At 44.5% G+C, this 15092-nt stretch overlaps 2 protein-coding genes across 3 annotated transcripts in view; both read right to left on the minus strand.

Moving 5' to 3' along the window:
- pdcd2 (programmed cell death 2) overlaps window positions 1-9338 on the minus strand; it is a 13270-nt gene extending 3932 nt beyond the window's left edge. Inside the window, exons 1-4 of one of the 2 annotated variants that reach the window (XM_043704247.1) lie at window positions 8647-9321; window positions 2220-2351; window positions 1042-1157; window positions 479-592 (exon numbers count right to left, since the gene is read on the minus strand). In XM_043704247.1, coding sequence (XP_043560182.1) covers window positions 479-592; window positions 1042-1157; window positions 2220-2351; window positions 8647-9193 — 909 coding nt within the window. In that variant the 5' untranslated portion in view covers window positions 9194-9321. Of the gene's footprint in view, window positions 1-478; window positions 593-1041; window positions 1158-2219; window positions 2352-8646 lie in introns of both variants that reach the window. The other variant, XM_043704249.1, reaches the window with a different exon arrangement.
- Window positions 9339-12651: 3313 nt separating this feature from the next.
- Window positions 12652-14990, minus strand: LOC122557463 (centriole, cilia and spindle-associated protein-like). Its single transcript, XM_043705223.1, has 2 exons — window positions 14696-14990; window positions 12652-13642 (listed from the first exon to the last, which is right to left on the minus strand). The coding sequence occupies exons 1-2, from the start codon at window positions 14774-14776 to the stop codon at window positions 13400-13402; spliced, it is 324 nt and encodes a 107-aa protein (XP_043561158.1). The 5' UTR covers window positions 14777-14990; the 3' UTR covers window positions 12652-13399.
- Window positions 14991-15092: the final 102 nt, after the last annotated feature.

Raw genomic sequence — 15092 nt, forward strand, 5'->3', positions numbered from 1 at the left:
GAACTAGAGAGCATAGGTTTAGGGTGAGAGGGGAAAGATATAAAAAAGATCTAAGGGGCAACGTTTTCACACAGAGGGTGGTGGGGGCATGGAATGCGCTGCCCATGGGAGTGGTAGAGTCGGAATCATTGGCGACCTTTAAGCGGCATTTGGATAGGTACATGGATGGGTACTTAATCTAGGTTAGAAGTTCGGCACAACATCGTGGGCCGAAGGGCCTGTTCTGTGCTGTATTGTTCTATGTTCTATGACAGATTCAACAAAACAGGATAAGTTTGAAAGAATAAGAGGTGATCGCAGTGAAATTAGATGTGTGTCAAAGCACCATCTTAGAAAACTACCAATTATCACAGCAATCAGTTATCCAATACCACTTGAAATGGCCACTAAACTCATTATGATATACAAGAGTCAAACTTCTAAACTTTTTAGGATCACTGGACAGAACTCTGCAAAAGGTCAACAGAATAATTCATACCTGAAATTCAAATTCACGTTTGGCCCCACATGCACAGCTAGGGATATCTACATCGGAAGGAACATTCTCCTCAGACACCCACAATGGGCTTCCTCCTCTGCAGTAACGCAACACCTATAACAAGGAACAATAGAGATGTGCATTCTGTGCTTCAAAAAAGTTCCACCTTGTTGTTTCAAGTGAAATCAAATTCATTACCCTTGGCTGTTGAACATTTCTAAACTCAAATAGGATCATGAAATTCAAAATCACCTTACCATAAAGTATTCTACTTCCTGCATCTGCACCAAATGGGGGAGTCTTTCTTTCAAACAGTCACTGCAGGCATGATGGGCTGAAATTCCTCCACTTTGACACTCAAAGAAAGTAGCAAATGGAAGGCAAGAACTATAGCTCAGATATGACTGATCTCTTACTCAAAATGAACTGAACCCCTGCAGTGTCAAGCCAGCGGTGCACATCTGGTAATTGATAAAACTACTGTCTCAGGTCTGTGTAACAGATTACTGCTCTGTATTGTAACCAAACTCAAGAGGAAAGAAAACAGTACAGGATATATGTACCTGATCAGGCGCAAGTGCTATCCTCCTCTTAAACTTTGCAAAGATGCGGTCTTCCTTTGACTCATGTTTTGCCATGGCCTCCAGCTCCTCTTGGGCAAGGCCCTCAGTCACACAATCTCAAAACAGTAGAGACATACGTTATTACCAGAACTCATCAATCCTCTATCCTACTTCCCTAACTAAGTGTTTGGGGTCACTGCTATTCAAAGACTGAAACAAAACTCAAAACAAGTGAAAATACTCTCCAGCTGAATTACTTATCGCCCAGAATTTGGATATAAACTTTAGAACGTGCGCAGGTTTAGGAGAAATATTTTAATTCTTTACTCATTTGTCCCCTTCCTGCATCTTTCAGGTCTCAAACAGTTTAGGGTATTTTATTTATCATTACATATTAAACGAGAGTTAGAATTTGAAACAAAACTTGTATCAAGCAAAAACAAATTATAAACAATAAATCTATGCCATAATTGCTGTTGTATTCTAGTGATGGCTATCAGTAACTAGTCATTTAATGTTGGAAATTAGACTTTGAGCTACAAAACAATAAAAAGTTACCAACACAAACCAGTTCTGATCTCTTACTTTTCTAGTTTAAAGCCATATTTGATTTTAAATGCTTTGCCTGAGATTTTTTATCTAGTTGAACACACAAGTGTGTGGGGTGAATTTGTACTTGGAGAATTATGTTATTTTGCTCAAAAACTGCATTAGACTCTGTAAATCCCTTTTTTAGAAATAGAATAAGTTTGAACATTGGGGCACAGACAGCCTCACACAGGGCACCTCACACTTTCAATGCATTATCTGAGCTGACATGACATCTATTGTTAAGGTTCACTTGAGAATGTAACTTTAAAAAGAAAGCTCTGGGATTTACATATGAAAGAAGTGCAACCAACAGTCATTCTAAAAGATGAGAGACTTAAACAATCCAGATCTTTTTCAATATATGATTTCAGTTGCATCACACTGTAAACGTTTGCTATAAATTCTGTGTCTTACAATCTTATACTCCACAACTACCTGAAAGAACAGTGCTCCGAAAGCTACTGATTCCAAATAAACCTGTTGGACTATAACCAGATGTTATGTGATTTTTAACTTTAACTTGACAGGATCCCAAAGGAGAGTACAGGCAATTGTTAAAATAAATTGCTAATACAACTTTTACTTACCATAGTCTGCTGCCACCAGTGGCTCTCCACATGTCACATTTTCTCGCTCCTGGTCCTCAGAGTCCTCAAGTTCCATCACCAGTTCAAACTCTGGGAAAAGGATGTTGAGGGAAGACAGACTACCTGCTTTACCTGCAAAGGAATAAACACTCAGCACTACTACCCAAGGAATTGGCCACAGCGTCTGGTTGGATAATGTTGGTCCTCCTGAGGGAGGAATCTAGGATTCCCCACTCCCTTGGTTTCACAGAAGAATTTCCTGGAATGGAGGAAATGAATATCTGGGTACTGATGCAGGTAACTCAGAATTTGTTTGCATATATCTGTACAGTCCTCTGTTGTTGACTCCTATCACTGCTGGCCTCTCACCATAATTCAGAAATGCTAGCTCAGTGAGTTGTGAAAATGGTCGTTGAGTATATTTAAGACGGAGATAGGTTCTTGAGTATGAAGGGTTATGGGGAGAATGGGGTTGAGAAATTTATCAGCTATGATTTGGAGTTGCTGGTGTTGGACTGGGGTGTACAAAATTAAAAATCACACAACACCAGGTTATAGTCCAACAGGTTTAATTGGAAGCACACTAGACACAAAGATCCACATGCACACATATACATATACATTTGTGGGGTGAATTTGTACTCAGAGTTACATTGTACTTAGCTCAAAAACTGCATGAATTCATGTAAACCTCTTATCTCACTTTTTAGATTAGAATCAATCTAAACATTATGGCACAGACAGAGAACACAGGGGGCTAACACCTTCAACACCTATTGTATAGCTAACACCAATTGTTACAGTTAACGTGAGAATGCAACGTTTTAAAAAAAGTTTTGTGATTTACACATGAAAGAAGTGAAACTATCATGGTATTCGAACAGATGAAAGACTCAACAGACAAGGTATTTTTCAATGTACAATTTCAGTTACATCACACTGTAAATTTTTGCTATAAATTCTGTGCCTTACAATTGTGTCCTCCACAACCACCTGAAGGAGCAGCGCTCCAAAAGCTAGTGCTTCCAATTAAACCTGTTCGACTGTTCGTTTGGTTTTAAAAGTGCTTACCGGTAGCGGGCAGCGGTGTTTTTTTTCTCTCTCTTCACAGAAAGAGCGGGAGCACCAGGGGGAAGTGACGACGACCAGAGGGGCAGCCGAGACCCGGAAGCAGTTAGTGTAAGCTTACCTGGGTAGGTTTTTTCCCCCTTTAAAAGCGCGAAGGAGAGGAACCCGAGGCACTACACGGGTAGTGCCTCCCACCCGCCCTCCTCCTCTAACCTAATAATAACACCTGTTGTGGTAAGTAGGTAAGTGCTGAATTTTGCTTGTTGTATTCTTTAGACCAAGTTTTTTTAAAAATAAAAGTTAGCTTTAGAGGGATGGCAGTGAAGGCAGTGCAATGTTCCTCCTGCAAAATGTATGAGGTGAGGGATGCCATCGACGTCCCTGCCGATTACACTTGCAGGAAGTGCACCCATCTCCAGCTCCTCCAAGACCATGTTAGGGAACTGGAGCTGGAGTTGGATGAACTTCGGATCATTCGGGAGGCAGAGGGGGTCATAGATCAGAGTTATAGGGAAGTAGTAACCCCAAAGATGGCAGATAGATGGGTGACAGTGAGGGGGACTGGGAGGAAGCAGCCAGTGCAGGGACCCCCTGCGGCCATCCCCCCCAAGAACAAGTATACCGTTTCGGATACTTGTGGGGGGGATGACTTACCAGGGGTAAGTAACGGGGCTCAGATCTCTGGCACGGAGCCTGTCCCCGTTACTCAGAAGGGAAGGGCGAAGAAGAGCAGAGCAGTAGTAATTGGGGACTCGATAGTTCGGGGCACAGATAGACGGTTTTGTAGGAACGAGAGAGACTCACGTTTGGTATGTTGCCTCCCAGGTGCAAGGGTACGTGACATCTCTGATCGTGTTTTCCGGGTCCTGGAGGGGGAGGGGGAGCAACCCGAAGTCGTGGTCCACATGGGCACCAACGACATAGGTAGGAGGAGTGCCGAGGATGTTAGACAGGCTTTCAGGGAGCTAGGTTGGAAGCTCAAAGTTAGAACTCATACGTTGCCCCAAGCAACTGTTTTTTTGTACACTGCAGAAAGCCATATTATCGGAGACTGCAGCTTGTTGACTCTATCAATAACATTCATGTTATACATCAGTTCACGGGCCTATTGCAGGTACACTGTGAAGAATTGGTAGAGTGCATCATGAACTTTACTGAATAGGAACTCAGTATCAAATGCATCACAAAAGATATCAGAAATGTCAAAACAAAAACAGTGAAACTTGGGAAGGTAATGGTGATTTCAGTGTTTCTTTTAAATAATAAAATCTTTAATGATAACTGAAATAACATATTATTGCCATAATGTCAGAAGCACAATCAAATCAGCTGATATGAACACTGAAATACCAGTTAAATCTAAATGGAACCATATAATAGTCCATGCAAAATACATTGGAATCTTTCATATTTGACCACATCCTGGTTAAGAATGTTGAAAGATAGTCAACTCTTTGTTAACTTGCACTTTTTAAATGTTCTCATTTCACATACTGGATTTCTCAGTATTACTAAAACATACAATCACACTACATGTGAGGATGTCATTCAGCCCATCATGCCACTGTAGAATCATAGTGCTTTAGAATCCCCACAGTGCAGAAAGAGGCCAGTCAGTTGATCAAGTCCTCACCAACCCTCTGAATAGCATCCCACTCAGATCCATCCCCATAACCCTGCACAGGGTGTTTTTCACCTTGGTCAATCCACCTAACCTGTACATATTTGGATTAATTCTTTGAATAGCTCTTAAAACATCTATTCCCAGAGTACTGTTACAGATCAGGCCAAACCTCCTCAAAATATATTAAGAATGCAGCCTAGACCCTAACATTTTCTTATTTTAAAGGTAAATGTAAGACACCATATTGCAGATGCAACTCAATTGATCAAACTACTCAACATGAAGCAAAACACACTTCATTTTTACACTACAGTTAAAACACAAACATCCCATAAACACATCTTTGGCAAAGGCAAAAGCAATTCTAGCAGCAGGAAGAGGACCTCAACTTTCAGCTGTAACTGTGAGGGGAATAAGAACTTCCACATCCAACTTCAAGACCCCTGTAACTGTAGAAAGTTAAAACTAAACATCTGTGGGAGCTTGAGCCCACCCATTCAGGCTGCTTCTATTGTTCCAACATTAAAGTAAACCAAAGGCCTCAGAAGTTGTTTACTTTATTGGCTTTGAGCAATTTGCTTGACACTTCTATCTCAGCTTTTCTTCATAAACTAACCATGACAAAATAACACTCCTTAATGCCATAGTATCATAACAATACAACACTACCCATGATCTTTCCCAATGGACCTGTATTTGTTTCTTCCTTTTCAAGTATTTTTTAAATTCATTCATATTACAATTGAACCTTCTTGCTCCACTTTTTCAGCCAGATGTCGATAATATTATCTTGAAATTTCATGCCAAACATCCAGGGATTGTGGACTGAGATGGGGACACACAAGAGAGCAAGGATTCTCAGTCAATCCCCCCTTTAATTTTAGTTTCTCATGTAAAGCTCAGGAATGTTTTAAAATATTTGTTTATGGGATGTGACATCGCTGGCCAAGCCAGCATTTGTTGTACAGAGGGCAGTTATGGGCCAACTGCATTGCTGTGGGTCTGGAGTCACATGTAGGCCAGACTATGTAAGGATGGAAGATTTCCTTCCCTGAAGGATATCTATGAACTCAATGGGGTTTTACAGTTGGCAATCATCTCATTGTCACTATTGTACTGTCATATTCTCTGTTCCTGCGTTTCTATTGAATTTAAATTTCAAATTAGGGTTCAAACCCATGTCCACAGAACATGTACAGGGGCTTCTAGATTACTCCTCTCAGAACATTATCCCAATATCACCCTTCTCTGTGGACTGAGCAAATTTTCTCATTTGATTCATATGCATTTAATAAATGTACCTTAATAATCAAATGTTTATTGGTCACTTGGCAACTTTGATTGTAGGAATAGGTCAAAGCCATTCTCCCCCTTGAATGTGTTCTTCCATTTAATTAGATCATGGTTCACTTTAATTAGCTATCTCAGCTTCATGCCCCTAAACACCTGATCACACTCCACCCAGCTCAGCTTACAATGCTCTTTTTCGTCCTTCATCCATATCATTTCACTGAAGAATATCTTCGACTTAAAAAAAAACTCAAAGAACTGCGGCTGCTGGAAATCAGACAAAAACAGAAACTTGGGAAAACTCAGCAGGCCTGGTAGCATCTGTGGAGGGAAAACAGAGTTAACGTTTCAGGTTCTATTGTTCTTCAGGCAGCTTAGATTGCCCTGATTCTTCTGTCAAACCCTGATTTCCTTCTTAAAAGGTCTGATGTCAAGATTTCACCCTGGGGTTATTGATTTCCCATTGAGAAGAAATAATCAGTCCACATATCTGATTAAATCCTTTTAATGTTTTATACACTTTGAATTGCTAGCCCCTCAATCTCTCAAAGTTCTCAGAAGGAAACCTTCTCTCCCTCGTTCTATTGAATCTGTGGAATACATCCTCAAACATCAATATGACTTTCTCAAAACTGAATGGATTATTCCAGAAGGATCTGACCAAAGTCTCATTGTGTTCCACATGCAACAAACATGAAGCACAAGTCATGCTGTGGGAATGTGCGAATGGATTACTTGCTAAAATGAAAAACAATTTCCAGTTTAAAATCACTTAGTTCATGATTTCATGATATTAAGGCAAGGAATGGTGACATGAGGTGGGAGTGACAGCCCTTGACATTAAGGCTGCATTTGACTGAGTGTGGCATCACGGAACCGTAGCAAAACTGGAATCAATGGGAATAAGGGAGCAAACTCTCCATAGGTTGGAGTCATACCTGACCCATTGGAAGATGGTTGTGGTTATTGGATGGTCAGTCATCTCAGCTCCAGGACATCTCTGCAGGAGTTCCTCAGGGGAGTGTCATTGCCCAAACATCTTCAGCTGTTTCATCAATGACCTTGCCTCCATCATAACATCAGGAGTGGGGATGTTCGCTGATGAAGATCGTATGAGGAAAGACTGAGACACTTGGGGCTGTTTTCCTTAGAGAAAAGAAGGTTTAGGGGTGACTTGATTGAGGTGTACAAGATGATTAGGGGTTTAGATAGGGTTGACAGTGTGAACCTTTTCCTGCGTATGGAGTCGGGTATTACAAGGGGGTATAGCTTTAAATTAAGGGGGGGTAGATATAGGACTGAAGTTAGGGGTAGGTTCTTCACTCAGCGAGTCGTAAGTTCATGGAATGCCCTGCCAGCAGCAGTGGTGGACTCTCCCTCTTTATGGGCATTTAAGCGGGCATTGGATAGGTATATGGAGGATAGTGGGTTAGTATAGGTTAGGTGGGCTTGGATCGGCGCAACATCGAGGGCCAAAGGGCCTGTACTGCGCTGTATTCTTCTATGTTCTATATAACATGTGTGATTTTTAACTTTATGAGCTATGATTGAATGGCAGAGCAGATTCGATAGGAGCAGAAATTAGGCCATTCAGCTTATGTTTTATGGTCATGATATGGAGATGCCGGTGTTGGACTGGGGTGTACAAAGTTAAAAATCACCTGGTGGATAACCAACATGAATTCGACTGGGACAACACTACTATTATAGGACAAGCCAAACAGAGAACAGTCAGGGAATTCCTAGAGGCTTGGCACTCAACGACAGATTCAATCAATAAGCACATCGACCTGGACCCAATATACCGACCACTGCAGCGGACAGCTGGAACTGACAACCGGAAGCGGCAGATTCAAACCACTATAAATGCCAGAGGAAACATCACAGAAGTGCTTCACAGGAGGCTCCCAAGCACTGAGGATGTCACCTAGACAGGGGACGAAACGTTTGCAACAAAAACTTCCAGCTCGGCGAACAGAACCACAACGACGAGCACCCGAGCTACAAATCTTCTCACAAACTTTGATTTTTAAGTATGTTTTATGGTCTAAGTGTGGATTAATTTTGTCCTGGATTATTGTTTCTATCGAACTTCCCCATTGCTGATGTTAAACTGACTGACTTGTAGTTGCTGGGCTTGGCCTTGCACCTGTTTTTTTTACAGCAGTTTTGTGGCATTTGCGACTCTCTGGTGCAGCTGGTTGGTATCTGTGGACAAATCCAGTTCCAATGATTCATCAGTTGCCTTCGTGCCTTTTTAATATCACTTTACAAATTCTGTCCCATTCAGTATTTCAACTCCTTCCTCTTCAACACAACCTGGTTCTGTCTCCAGTTAGTTACGAGTTTACTAATAATTACTGCTTTACTCCTAGTAACTAGTTTACAGCTAGTTAGAGATTTAGCAACAGTTTACCGCTAGTTACTGGCGGCTCCATCACTCACCCAGCGCCTGGCCACAGGCCTCTCGATGGCCCGCTTTCCAATCCAGGCTTTGATGCTCCTTCCCGCAGTAATGGGCCCAGCGGCAGCGGGAACAGCTCTTGGGTCCGGAGGCTCCGCAGACGCGGCAGAGGCGGGGGCCCGGCCTCGGCGCCTCGGGCTGGGGCTCGGGCTCGGGCTCGGGCTGGGGCTGGGGCTGGGGCTGGGGCGAGTAGAACTCATTGACGCGGCCAAGCTGGCTCCGGAAAACAGCGAAGCGGCGGCGCGGACAGGGCGAGTGCGCGCAGCAGAAGACGAGGAGCGTGCGGTGAAAGGCGCGGCCCCGCGGCGCGTACACCTGCAGTAGGAAGATCATCGGCCGCGCGCAGCCGCCGCACCGCAACCGCTCGGGCTCCGGGAGTTGCAGGCTCAGCCACGCCGGCCGCCCTCCCACTTTACTGGGGAATTGCGAGCTCAGTAGCCGGGCCGCGGGCGCCGGCTCCACGAAACCCAACTCAACCAGAGCCGAGGCTTCACCATCTGACGCCATTGCTAGGCCCAGGGCCTCCATGCTGCGTCACTTCCGGCAACTTATCCGTCTTCCTAAAGGTTCCCCCAGGAATAGACTGCGAGAACAGTCGATCCGGGGGCGGGAGCTAATCCTCCAGATACTGTCCCAATGAACGTAGAGTCCTTCGAGATTAGATTAATTTACATTACAATGTGGACACAGGCCCTTCGGCTCAACAAGTCCACACCGACCCGCCGAAGCGCAACCCACCCGTACCCCTACATTTACCCCTTACATGGCCAATTCACCTGAGCTGCACATCTTTGTGACTGTGGGAGGAAACCCGCGCAGACACGGGGAGAACGTGCAGTCAGTCGCCTGAGGCGGGAGTTGAACCCGGGTCTCTGGCGCTGTGAGGCAGCAGTGCTAACCACTGTGCCACTAAAAGTTGCCGATTGGGTCCTAAATATCAATTCCGGACCCCATGAGGTCTAATGGGATTAGATTCAGCATAGTACGAAAACGTCCTGTTGATTATCATGTAATATCTTCCTTGCGCAGATGAATCAGTTCTCCAGAATTTTGAACAGCACTTGGAGAAAGCAGTGATGGTGGCAAAGACACAGAAGTACTCTGAGAAGACACGGAAGTACTTCAATGTCCACCACAAAGAGTTGCTCATAAGCTCCACGACTGACCAGGTTGATCGGGTCCAAAGGACATCGCTGTTCGGCTGAGTCTTCAGTAGGTGGAGAGAGAACCAAGAAGTGGGAAAAACATACTCCACCTAATCTTCACAGGTCTGCCTGGACAATAATACCGAGCAGAAGTTGTTTTCTGATACTGAGCATTTCCCTTTGGACGTGAAGCTTTGGAGAGTGTGCAGAGAAGGTTCACCATCCAGACTCGAGGGCACTGGCTGTGAGGAAAGGTTAAAAAGACAAGGATTGTTTTCACTGGAAAGTCCGCGGCTGAAAGGAGACCTGATAGAGGTCTACAAAATTGAGAGGCAGAGATAGGTTGGATAGTCAGAGGGTTTCTTCCCAAGGGTTGAAGTTTCAATTACAAGGAGACACAGGTTCAAAGTGAGAGCGGCCAAGTTTAAGGGAGATATGTGCGGGAGGTTGTCGCACAGAATGGTAGGAGTCTGCAACACACTACCAGAAGAGGAGGTAGTAGACACTTTGGTGACATTTAAGAGGCATTTGGATGGTTACGGGAATAGGGAGGGAAGAACAGGATACGGAAGGTTTCTTATTTTAGGGCATGATGATCAGGACAAGTTTGGAGGGTGTCCTCTTTTGTTAAGCTACAGATTAGCCACGATCTCATTGATTGGTGGAACAGGTTTGAGGAGCTCAGCACCTACATCTGTTTCTGAGAGCCAATCTGGACACCACACCACAGGAAGGATATAATGGACTAGACAGGGTAGACCTAGGAAAATCATTTCTGATGACAGGTAAGTCCAAACCATAGGGGTCTCAATCTAAGGGTGCAACAAAAGCTATTTAGGACTGAGATAAGGAGAGCCTGTGGAACTCACTACTAGAGAAAGCAGTCAAGGCCAAAGCATTATCTGATTTCAAGAAGGAGTTTGATTAGCCCTTGAGGTTAAGGGGATCAAAGTATATAGGCCAGGGCTGAAAATGTGTTGCTGGAAAAGCGCAGGTCAGGCAGCATCCAAGGAGCAGGAGAATCGACGTTTCGGGCATGAGCCCTTCTTCAGGAGTGAGGAAAGTGTGTCCAGCAGGCTAAGATAAAAGATAGGGAGGAGGGACTTGGGAGGGGCACTGGAAATGCGATAGGTGGAAGGAGGTCAAGGTGAGGGTGATAGGCCAGAGTGGGGGTGGAGAGGTCAGCAAGAAGATTGCAGGTTAGGAAGGCAGGGCTGAGTTCGAGGGATTTGACTGAGATAAGGTGGGGGGAGGGGAAATGAGGAAACTGGAGAAATCAAAGTTCATCCCTTGTGATTGAATTCAAGAGTCGTGAAGTGATGTTGCAGCTGTACAGGACTTTGGTTAGGCCACAGTTGGAGTACTATGTGCAGTTCTGGTCGCCTCACTTTAGGAAAGATGTGGAAGCTTTGGAGAGGGTGCAGAGAAGATTTACCAGGATGTTGCCTGGAATGGAGAGGAAGTCGTACGAGGATAGGTTGAGAGTTCTCGGCCTTTTCTCGTTGGAACGGCGAAGGATGAGGGGTGACTTGATAGAGGTTTATAAGATGATCAGAGGAATAGATAGAGTAGACAGTCAGAAACTTTTTCCCCGGGTAGAACAGAGTGTTACAAGGGGACATAAATTTAAGGTGAAGGGTGGAAGGTATAGGGGAGATGTCAGGGGTGGGTTCTTTACCACTCCCACGGGCAGCGCATTCCATGCCCCCACCACTCTCTGGGTAGAGTCGGAATCATTGGCGACCTTTAAGCGGCATTTGGATAGGTACATGGATGGGTACTTAATCTAGGTTAGAAGTTCGGCACAACATCGTGGGCCGAAGGGCCTGTTCTGTGCTGTATTGTTCTATGTTCTATGGTTGGAGGGTTCCTAGGCGGAAGATGAGGCGCTCTTCCTCCAGCCGTAGTGTTGCTATAGTCTGGTGATGGAGGAGTCCAAGGACCTGCATGTCCTTGGTGGAGTGGAAGGCGGAGTTGAAGTGTTGAGCCACGGGGTGGTTGGTCCGGGTGTCCCAGAGGTGTTCTCTGAAACGTTCGGCAAGTAGGCGGCCTGTCTCCCCAATATAGAGGAGGCCACATCGGGTGCAGCGGATGCAGTATATGATGTGTGTGTGGAGGTGTAGGTGAACTTGTGGCGGATATGGAAGGATCCCTTGGGGCCTTGGAGGGAAGTGAGGGGGGAGGTGTGGGCGCAAGTTTTGTATTTCTTGCGGTTGCAGGGGAAGGTGCTGGGAGTGGAGGTTGGGCTGGTAGGGGGTATGGACCTGACGAGGGAGTCACGGAGGGAGTGGTCTTTTCGGAACGCTGATAGGGGAGGGGAGGGAAATATATCCCTGGTTGTGGGGTCCGTTTGGAGGTGGCGGAAATGACGACGGATGATACGACGTATATGGAGGTTGGTGGGGTGGTAGGTGAGGACCAGTGGGGTTCTGTCCTGGTGGCGATTGGAGGGGCAGGGCTCAAGGGCTGAGATGTGGTGGAGGGCATCGTCGATCACGTCTGGGGGGAAATTGCGGTCTTTGAAGGAGGCGGCCATCTGGGTTGTACGGTATTGGAACTGGTCCTCCTGGGAGCAGATATATATAGGGCCAGGGACAGACTATTGAGTTGGTTGATCAACCATGATCTTAATGAATGGCGCAGCAGGCTTGAAGGGTCAAGTGGTTTACTTCTGCTCCTACTTTCTATGTTTTTAACTTGCTGTTGCTACCTGTCCCCTAACAGGAAAAAGCACTGTATGTAAATCCTGTGTGTAAATCTCCAATCATGCTATGATCACCTCACAAGGCAGATTATTTGCATAAAAGAAAAGTCATTGCCTGCAAACAAAAAGGAGCACAATCACAAAAATGAATGTATTTATTGAGCAGGTACACATCATAAGAAGCAATGCCTTCTATTTACAGCACATTTCACAAACCTCCTACTGTCCAAAGTGCTTTACAAATTAATTAGGTACTTTTGACAAGCAGTCACTGTTGTAATGTACAAAAGAGCAATGTGATCGTGACCAGATTATCTACAATGACAAGAGGGAACCCTAAAAGTGTAAAAAGGTTACAAATATGAACCCCTATAGAAAAGAGCCCAATGAACTTTACAAGATGTGCACTCATTATACGATAGTGCATACTATATGACAAAACTACAGTTAAAGGTTACCAGTGCAATTAAGCAATTTGTGCAAAATAATACTGAGCTACAAAAATTCATGTGAAATCTACCATTTACAAACTAATGACACTCTCAATAGTACACATTGCATAATTGACAGTAATCAGAACAGTCAATAATTATCAATTTTGAAAATAATTGTAACACAAGGAAATAAATGTCCCAATTTTGAAATGGAACTCTGTGGTCCTGTCAATGTTATGTGTTGTGATTTGAAGACAATGCACCAATACTATCACTGGAACTTTTCTACAAATCAGCAAAACAATTTCAGTGTTTGCTAATTATGCATTATCCATGAATCAGCTCTCATAATATACACTCCAATTAGGGCCCAGTATTGAGCCCAAAACAGACCAGAATAAATAAACTATTCTATTGGCCCATGCTCTATCCAACAGGAAGCTGCTAAGACTCAGAGTGACCGTGATGAATAACATCTCATATATTCAGACAGCCAGGGATCTTCTGCTCCAGTAGGCTTCAACACTCGAACTTGCAAGTGATCAGAAAGTGATTTACGTTCTAAAGAGGATTTACACTGCCCGGCACGAAAGTGGGTGGTCGATGTCACTTTACCACAGGGTCGTCTATGAGGTGTACACATGGCTTTCTGTACCTGACGCCTGTGATGAGCACGTACTGCAGATTCATAAATCTGTCAGAAAGAGAAAGTTCACTATGGAAAAAGACTGCATTGTTTACAAAGATAACAGTTTAATGAATATTAGCCAAGACCTTTTATGCATGTAGTTTACAATTTAGCTTAAATATCTTTCCAATTATAACCTTTGTCCTCATTTGCTCACACAGTAGTTGTTGGCAAATCTTCTTTTAGTCTCATTTACACTCCCTCTAAAAAAATAAACAAAAGCTGGATATAGTCTCAAAGACTTTTACAGCACAGTAAAAGGCACTTCAGTCCAACATGCCCACATCAGTGATCAAACATCCATCTAGTCTAATCCCATTTTCCATCACCCTGCCTGCGCCTTTCTGCTATGGATATTTCTTGTGTCTTGAGAGTTACGGCCCCCACCACCCTTTAGGCAAAGAATTCCAGATACCCAACAGATTTTCTTCAAATCCCCCCTCAAACTCCTGCTCTTTACTGTAAAACTGTATCCTTGGTTACTGACCCCTATACGAAAGAGAAATTATCCTCCCTATCTATCAAATGTTATGTGAACAAGACACAAAGGTTCCTCTGAACTTCCAAGCGTCTTACCATTCAACGTGTCCCCTCTTGCCTTGTTTGTCCTCTAAAAATGCATCTCCTCACATTTTTCAGAGCTATTAGAATATTCAAATTCCATGTGCCACTGTTAAAACAGAACAGAATAGGAATTTCTGCCCATCTACACCATCCTGTAATCTAATGCCTTCCTCTGCTTTTTAACATATCACCACCTCTTTTATGCCTTCCCTGCATCCATCCAAACAAATCCACTTTCCAGTTCACACCCCATTAAACCTAGACTCCTCTGTAGCACTTTGGATGTCCTTACAACCTACCGACTCCAGTGGTTGAAAAAGGCAGCTCATCGCCGGCCCAGCCAACAATACCCAGTGAAGCAGCACCCACTGCTCCCGAGAAGAGGAGAGTTGCACTGATAATCAGAAGTTGGAAATTCATTCTTTTTAAGTGGGAGCTCCCATTCTCTAGGAATGTCTGCAGTATTTTCTCTGGATATTAATCCAATCTTTATACCTGTCCTTTCAAAGCTGACGCGCTGACGTTGTGTGTCTTCTTACAGCCAACCTCAGCATCTCTCTCAGCCCAGCCAAACATCGCAAACGGAGCTTTAGTTTCCTTCGGGGCACCGAGTGCTGCCGTGGACCGAGGGGTTTTTGCTGATGTTTGCAAGTTGGTCTTTTGCACTCGGCGACAATCCTCAGGCTGGAGGGGCCTTTCATTCGCTGTCAGCTCTTCGTCTTTACCCTTTTCACCGGCTTCAGGAAGACATTCAGTCTCTGTTTAACCAGAAATCAAACAGTGGCTCAGGGACCCCGGCTCCTCTCCCCCACCGCTCCCCCAGCTCCTCTCCGCCCCCCACACCCCGCTCCCCCGCACCCCACCCACACCCCGCTCCCCCCACACACACCCC

Source organism: Chiloscyllium plagiosum, chromosome 15 (genome assembly GCF_004010195.1).
Source record: "Chiloscyllium plagiosum isolate BGI_BamShark_2017 chromosome 15, ASM401019v2, whole genome shotgun sequence".
Taxonomy (NCBI): Eukaryota; Metazoa; Chordata; class Chondrichthyes; order Orectolobiformes; family Hemiscylliidae; genus Chiloscyllium; species Chiloscyllium plagiosum.